The following is an 8,471-nucleotide window of genomic DNA, read 5'->3' on the forward strand; positions in this document are numbered from 1 at the left end:
AGTGACAATTTTACTTCATTCCCAGTTTGGATGCCTTTTATTTCTTTTCCTTGCTCTGATTGCTTCAATACTGCATTGAATAACAGTGGTGAGAGTGGGCACGCTTGTCTTGTTCCTGAACTGAGAGACAAAGCTTTCAGTTTTTTACCATTGAGGTGATATTAGCTGAGGGTGTGTCATATATGGCCTTTATTATGTTGAAGTACTTTCCTTCTATACCCATCTTATTGAGTGTTAGAATCATAAATACATATCTTGTTAAATGTTTTCTTACATCTCTTGATATGATCATATAATTTTTATCTTTTATTTTGTTAATGTGGTGTATCACATTAATCAATTTGCATATGTTGAACCTTCCTTGCACCTCTGGAATGAACCTCACTTCATTGTGATGTATTATCTTTTTAATGTATTGTTGTATTCAATTTGCTAGTGTTTTGCTCAGGATTTTTGCTACTGTATTCATCTGAAATACTGGTCTGGAGTATTTTCGTGTGTCTGTTATCCTTGCCAGGTTTTGGTATCAAGGTAATTGTTGGTCTCATAAAATAATTTGGGAAGTATTGCTTCTTCAATTTTTTGGAAGAGTTTGAGAAGTATAGGTATTAAATCTTTGAATGTTTGGTAGAATTCACTAGCAAAGACATCTGGTCCTGGACTTTTACTTTTTGGAAGATTTTTGATGACTGTTTTCAATTTTCTTACTGGTCTATTTGGATTTTCCAACTCTTCATTTTTCAGTCTAGGAAGGTTATATATTTATAAGAACTTGCCCTTTTCTTCTAGGTTATTGAATTTGGTGTCATATAGTCTTTCACAGTATTCTTGTATGACTCTTTGTATTTCTGTGGTGTCTGTCATAACTTCTCTTTAATTTCTGATTTTGTTTATTTGAGTCCTTTCTCTTTTTTCTTTAATGAGTCTAGCCAGAAGTTTGTCGATTTTATTAATATTTTCAAAGAACAATATCTTGGTTGCAATAACTTTTTCTATTTTTTTGTTCTCTTTTCATTTAATATGGCTCTAATTTTTATTGCTTCCTTCTACTGACCGACTTTGGGCTTCATTTGTTCTCTTTTTTCTAGTTCTTTAAGATGTAATGTTAGGTTGTTTACTTGAGATTTTTATTGTTTCTTGAGAAAAGCCTGTAATGATATAAACTTCCCTCTTATTACCACTTTTACTACATCCAAAAAGTTTTGATATGTCATGTTGTCATTCTCATTTGTCTCTATGTATCTTTTGTTTTCTCCTTTTATTGCTTCTTTGACCCAGTCATTCTTTAGTAGCATGCTTTTTAATCTCCACATATATGTGGTTTTTCCTTTCTTTTTGTAGTTGATTTCCAATTTCAAAGCATTGTGGTCAGAGAATATGCTTGGTATAATTTCAATCTCCTTAAATTTGTTGAGGCTAGTTTTGTGTCTCAACATATGGTTTATTCTTGAGAATGTTTTATGTGCACTAGAGAAGAATGTATAATCTGGTGTGCTGGGATGAAAGGCTCTGTAAATGTCAGTTATGTCCATTTAGTCTAATGTGTCATTTAAGGCCTATATTTCCTTATTGAATTTCTATTTGAATGATCTATCCATTGTCAATGGGGTATTTAGGTCCCCTACAGTAATTGTGTTTTTGTCACTTTCTCCCTTTAGTTCTGTTAGTAGTTGCTTTATATATTTTGGTGCTCCCTGATTGAGTGCATATAAATTAATAAGTGTTATGTTTATTGATGTATTATCCGTTTATATTATAAAATGTCCATCTTTGTCTCTTGCTAGTTTTTTTATCTTGAAATCTATTTTGTCAGATATAAGCATGGCTGCACTTGCTTTACTCTGAATGCCATTTGCTTAGAGTACCATGTTCTACCCCTTAACTTTGAGTCTATATTTGTTCTTGAAGGTGAGATATGTCTCCTGAAGGCAGCATACACTTGGGGTTTTTTTGTTTTTTTTTTGTTTTTTTGTGATTCAATTCGCTACTCTGTGCCTTTTTATTGATGAGTACAGTCTGTTTACATTTAAGGTGATTATTGATGTATGAGGATTTCCTATAGCCATTTTATCTTTTTCTGGTAGCTCTGTGTCTCTATTGTTTCTTTTCCCTTGTGTTTCTGTCTGTTACATTAGTTTGGTGGTATTCTATAATTTTTTCCTCTTTTTTCGTATTATATGTCTCAGTTCTGTGTGTGTGTGTGTGTGTGTGTGTTTGTACTATCTTCCATCTCCAAACTGGTTCTCTATGGGATAAATTCTGAAAGTAAGAGTATGCATTTAGAAATATTTTTATAGCAATTGGTCATCACTGGGTCATTTTATTATATTTTACCAAGTTTTGGTTTACACCGGATCAGGAAAGAAAACTTCTTTCATTGTGTTTAGTATGAGAATCGCAGTTTGAAAGACATCGTGAAGAATAGTTTGGTTGATTATGAAGCCTGAGAAAAAGATTTGGGAATAAGGACAATGATCTTCTCCAACCTCTGGAAGAAGTATTTTCCAGAGGCCCCCATAAATAAAAGAGAAGTTGAAAGCCGTATTTGAACTCTTGACCTTGATGATGACTTGGTGTTGAAGGAGAATGCTTAGGAATTAAATCCATAATGATATTGTTTAAATGACCTCTGACATTATCAGGGAAGTTATTCTAAATTACCTAATCTAGGAAAATAGGACATAACAAGAATAAGGTAGCTGTTGGGGAGTCACAAATTGTGGGAATGTAGAGGTCATAGCATGTAAAGCTCTCATGGGGCCTATAATCTCAATGGATGATGCTTCTCCAGGAGTGAGGACAAATTTGTGAAGTACCAGCAGCAGAAATGGGAGCCATACACTGAGTTCCAGACAACAGCTAATAACCAGACATATAGTTCTCAAGTAGGATTCCTTCTACAACCACAACACCTGAGGTATCTGGCAATGTTTCAGAGGTACAAAATATACTAAAACCATACAACAGCATGCTTCTTATTGGAGGGAGGAGGAGTCAATATTTCTTGATGGTACATAATTAAACTTACCATTTTATATTAAATTCAAGTTATAATAAAACATATTTAAGAATATTTAAAGATATTTTTGCTTGAGGATAGGTTTTGGCCTGGGTCTCCATTCCTGCTTATTCTTACCTTTCCTTCCTGTTTGCTGTCCCTTTATACCCACCCCAAAGTACACACTTTTACAGTTATGCAAACTTGAAGGCAAATGTCTGAAGACTCTAATGGCCCAAACTGTGAAGAAAGGAGGAGGAGGAGAGCTGAGAGGAGAGCCCACAACGCTTGTCCTAGGCTCTAGGGAAAAAAAAATGACATCTACACTATGACTGCAGAGACACTCTCCGAAGCTGGTGTGATTACATTCCATTTTCTCAACTTAAAGATTACCTTGTTAGATGTAAATAAACAATATCAGAATTTAATTATATTTTCATTTTACAGGTCTTTGAATTAAGTGTGGGGGACAGTTTGTGTTCGATTAGAGACCACGGCATGTGAAATAAAAAGAACTAGGGTTTGAGTCCTGATTCTATCCAAACTCTACTAGCTTCCTGCCTTTGAGTAAGTCATCGTTTATCAATTTCTTTGTTTTTGAAACAGAGATACAGTATATGTTTTACCTAGTCCACAGAGGCTCAACTGAGGTAAATATTCCAAAGCACTCTACCAATTAAATATTAATATAAAACGATAGATATTATCCTGATAAGTTTTAGTGTTGTCATATGTGTTGTCTATTAAATGAATACTTACTTTCAAAATATTGATTCAAAAATACCTGAATCTCTTTTTAGTATAGTAAAAGCCCTTTGAATTTCCCTCTTTACCATGGAAATTACTCAAGGACATGTTTCAGCCATAAACAGTTTTTAATTGCAAAATTCTTTAGTAATTTTGAAAAGAGAACCATTGTTGGCATTTCTGAGGACGATTCCTTACAAAATATTTTTATCTCTTGCCTTAGTTCTGAACAAGTAGAGGGAAAAAAGAGCAAAATTTTACTCCTGATACACGTATAATTGGAGAATGTAGCCTGATATGAGAAGCAAATGGGCCATGACGACTGAACCCTAGGTAGAACTGGCCAACTTGGTAAGCACCTCTCACTCTTAAGTCGTGCTTCCGACTTAGGAAGAGCAGTGGACTCTGTCTCCCCATTGGAAGCCCAATATATTCTTTTCTTTAGTTAGCAACAGGACTTATATGAACTGCTTGGGGAAAATCCTTCCTTCTGGTGGAAAGACATTTCCCTGTAACACCTTCCATCGAGGACTTAGGTTCATTTTAGTGAATAAATATGAATATATATAATACAAAAATTAACCACGTCAGTGGTGCTTGTGCACCACTGAAAATTGCTCTCTTTCAATCTTTTGGAATCCAAATATTTAAAATTTGTTATACAAGGACAAAGAGAAACATCGATCATGCAGCATATGGTAGATAAAACAAAGAATGATAAGTGACAACCGCGTATGTGATCACTGCAATTTTATTTTTAATATTTGTAGATACAGAAAACTATACAAAATTATACCTTCTAAAATTACCCACTTTTATCTTTAGGATAAGTATTTAATAATCAGGTTCTTGAACAGATCGAAAACTGATAAGCCAAATGAAGACCTTTGAACCCCAAATCCATATTTTTCTATAGTATTACCCTTATCACATATGTTTAAGTTAGTTGCTTTTCCAGAATTTTCATTTCAAAATATGTATTTATCGAGAGCGATACTTACGGATGGTCTCCTTCCGCGTGGCCTGTTCCCGCTCTTCTTTGACTGCCACCGCTGCTCCTCCAGAGTCACTGCTTGCCGATTTTGCCAGATCCCTTAAGCCCTTGGCCAACTGCCACTTCTTCCACAGCATGCTCACTGATCGTGTTGACTCTTTGGTCTCTAAGCTCCCAGAACTCTTTATTTCTGGCTCTTTTGTGAAACTTGCAAATGTTTCTATTAAAACATGGCACGTGCATTACTGAAAAAGCTTGCATTCTATGAAATCACTTGCAAAAAGTAATAGGGCTATGAGGGCACAGATTTGGAGGAGAAAACTCAAACTCTTTGCAACTTCTAACCAGGCAACTAGCAAAAACAATCATTGGTGCCTCCGAAGATAACATGGTGCGCCCAGGCAGCCAGTGTGTCTATAAGCTGCCTCGGGATATGAAAAGGTCACATAAAAATGGAGGCTTTATGGAGGCGAGACATTACAAATGGAAATGGGATTTCTGGATCATTGGAGCTGCTGTTAGTGTGGGCCCTGGTAGAAGTGCATCTTGCCTCACGTGAGACTTGCACGTGGGTAGGACTTTCCTCTCTGGAGAGGGAGCCTTGGGTGTAGGCACTTGTCTAAAATTGTCTTAAAATAGACTTGAAAAGAAATCTTGCTTGTGAATTTGCAAAGCTGGAAAGTTTTTTCTTAATGTTATAATTCTCCTCCCACTGTTCAGATCCCTGTGCCTAGGAAAACTGTAAAACAGACTATAACTTCCATAATATGCAGACACTTTCTTTCCACTTATCAACTCCAGATATTTTAACAGGTGCTACATTCCACTTGGAGTGAAAGTCGGTAATAGGTTAGTGCTTAAGTGCATGGAGAAACATTGAAATAAGAGGCAGATATTCAGTAGTCAAAGTCGGTTCTTTAAAAATATATTAAATTGATGCACCATTAGTGCAAGACTGATTGAGAAAAGAAAAGATTCCAATAAATTTTTTTCCAGGAAGTTTAACTTAGATAAAATAGACAAATTTCTCATAAGACACAACTTACTAATCTTGACACAAGAAGAAACAGAACAGATAAATGGCAAGAAATACAGAGTACATAGACTGTAAGAGTTCAAATACATGAAGTTCAAGAACAGGCAGAATTAATTCATGGTGATAGAGGTCAGACTAGCAGCTACACTTAGGAAGGACATGGCTGGGTAGGAGAATGAGGAAGACTTTGGAGCTGTATTAAGTGTTTATACCTTGATCTGAATGGTGACTACAGAGTGTACACATTCGTTAAAATTCATCAAGCTATAGAATTAAGATTGTGCCTTTATTGCACGTATATTTTATGACAAGGTCAGGCTCCTCTGAGCGCTATTCTCCACTCGGTCTTGTCCTTGGCTTAGGAAGGATCCCAGTTTTAGCAAAGAATGCTGCTAATCCTGTTTGTTGAGAAACACCCCTCCACCCCTTGATACCTAATCAGGCTCCTCTTCCCTTACCCTTCTTATTTAATCAGGTTCCTTAACTCTTGATACCTAACCAAGTTCCTCTGAGTAATTTTCCCTCCACTTCCTGACTACTGGCTATAAATCCCCGTTTGTTCTTGTATTCAGAGTTAAATTCAATCTCTCTCCAAACGCAACATCTTAACTCCTATTGCAATGGTCTTAAAGTCTTCCTTGTCATTTTTAACACACATTGAGTGCAATAAATTTTCTTTTACATATAACTTAACACACATTTTTAAAAATAATAAAATGTAGAGCTTAAAGGACAAGAACTGTATTTTATTCATCTTTGTATTTGTAACATTATATTAACTCTATCGATTAGAGGAGTGGGTACTTAAAGAGTTAGAAATATTTTAAATCCCAATGTTTTCACTTTTTAGACGTGTGACTTAGGAAGAATAAGGTGACCTCCTGAGCTTTGATCTTTTTACCTGTAAAATGGGAATAGTAATGTCTACATGATAGTCGCTGTAGGTTAAAATGGGATTATAAACAAAAGCACTTTGAACAGGGCCCATCCGAAGATTACAAGATTAGAGTGATATTCGTTGTTTATACTGTTTATATGAAAAGTTAAGGGACATTATTTTTATAAAAATTATTGAATTATACTCCTGAAGATGAAAAGTAGAAAAGCATGTTTTGGGATGTGAATGTCTTCAGCCTCGCTGATGTGGTAATAGATGGAGAGCTCTGTCTTCATGCTGGCTCGGTTCCTGGCTATCTTGTGAATTTAGCAAATCACTGAGCACATCACTCTGAGCCTTTGTCCTTATTGGTAAGTTAAAAATAGTATTATATATTAATGAGTTGATGTGAGTGAGTATTAAATAATTAGTATTTTACAGTTCCAGGCCCAAGGCAATCACTCAATAAAAGTAGTTAGCTTTATTACTATGGTTCTTATTGTCATTCTTATTGTCATTGTAGTTAGAAAGCTGCCAGGTTTATAGTAGGAGGCCCGTCTTCAAGTTTGCATACTGTTACCTTCTAACTAGGCTGCACCCTTATTTCGTTTCATCTTTTCTTAAGTGGGGAAAATCATATATACTTCGGGAAAAAGTAAACATCTGTTTGCTAGAAAAAAAAATTCAGAATCTATTTCCTTATAGGATTATATGTGACTTTTGACAATCCTGTAAGAAAACAGATTCTGAAATGTTTTCTTTTTATCAAGTGTGACTTGCCTACGACCTTTTAAGAGGTGCAGGTAACAGCTCTGTGGTGGGAGGCGGCTGGGGCAGTGCTCACTGACCTTCTTCCACGGCTTTCGTCTGGCTCTCTGACGAAGGCAGAGGCGCAGTCTCGGCTTCAGATGGTTTCTTAAAGAACCGGCTGAGGTATCGCAGACGAGCCTGAGAAGCCTAAAGGACAAACAGGCAACAACATCTTAATAGTACTCCCCCCCCCCCCAAAAAAAAGACCAAGAAAGTGTGAATAAGGCAGTTTGAACCATATTTAATTTCACTAATAGCTGAAAAATGCCGATTAAAACAATTTTATGCTTTCTAGTTACATTAACGTCCCCCCCCCAAAAAAAAAAAAAACAACCCAAGAAAGTGTGAATAAGGCAGTTTGAACCAGGCCAGCTCTTATTAATTATCAAATAAACTCAAATTCTGAACCATCCATGATTTAGACCGTTACTTCTTGAGAACTAATGAAAAAGTCAGTCCTAAAATAAATACACTTAGATCCAGTGGCTTGTAAATCTTTTTCATCTGCCTCAATAACCCTGAGTTGGGACATGAAACACGGATAAATAATAGTGTTTCATAATGGCAATGATTCTTATATAAACTATAAGGGGGAGGGCCATATGAGGCATGTATATACCACAAGGGGCAGCACAAGCTTTTTATCTAAGACTCTACAAAGTAGATGAAAGCACAGATAAAGCTACTTATGCCTTCTTACTTTGGAGTGTTCAGGCCAGAAAGTGGTAAGCTCAGGCTATGTGAAAGAATGAGGAAACCCACAGTTTGGGTTAATTAGTGGCACTATTATGTGCTTTGCTTTTGCAAGTCATCTGGGTATCATATCTGGAGGATAACATTTCACAGTGGGTCCAAAGACTGCCTTAACATCTAGTTAGTTAATGTCTGAGAAATTCCTGATACCATTCCTGAAGGAAAGACTATGCGGTTTCGCAAACATGGCTCTTTCTTCCAACCATGACTAGGAATGAAAAGTAAAAGAACCACTTGTCAAACTCAAGTGACCTTG

General features: G+C 36.0%; 1 protein-coding gene across 1 annotated transcript in view; it reads right to left on the bottom strand.

Annotated features, from left to right (window-relative positions):
- ADGB (androglobin) overlaps nt 1-8,471 on the bottom strand; it is a 154,175-nt gene that overhangs the window by 11,480 nt on the left and 134,224 nt on the right. Inside the window, 2 exon segments of the mRNA XM_023528329.1 lie at nt 4,747-4,959; nt 7,501-7,609. Coding sequence (XP_023384097.1) covers nt 4,747-4,959; nt 7,501-7,609 — 322 coding nt within the window.

The sequence above is a fragment of the Pteropus vampyrus genome, unplaced genomic scaffold (genome assembly GCF_000151845.1).
Source record: "Pteropus vampyrus isolate Shadow unplaced genomic scaffold, Pvam_2.0 Scaffold24, whole genome shotgun sequence".
In the NCBI taxonomy this organism is placed as follows: Eukaryota; Metazoa; Chordata; class Mammalia; order Chiroptera; family Pteropodidae; genus Pteropus; species Pteropus vampyrus.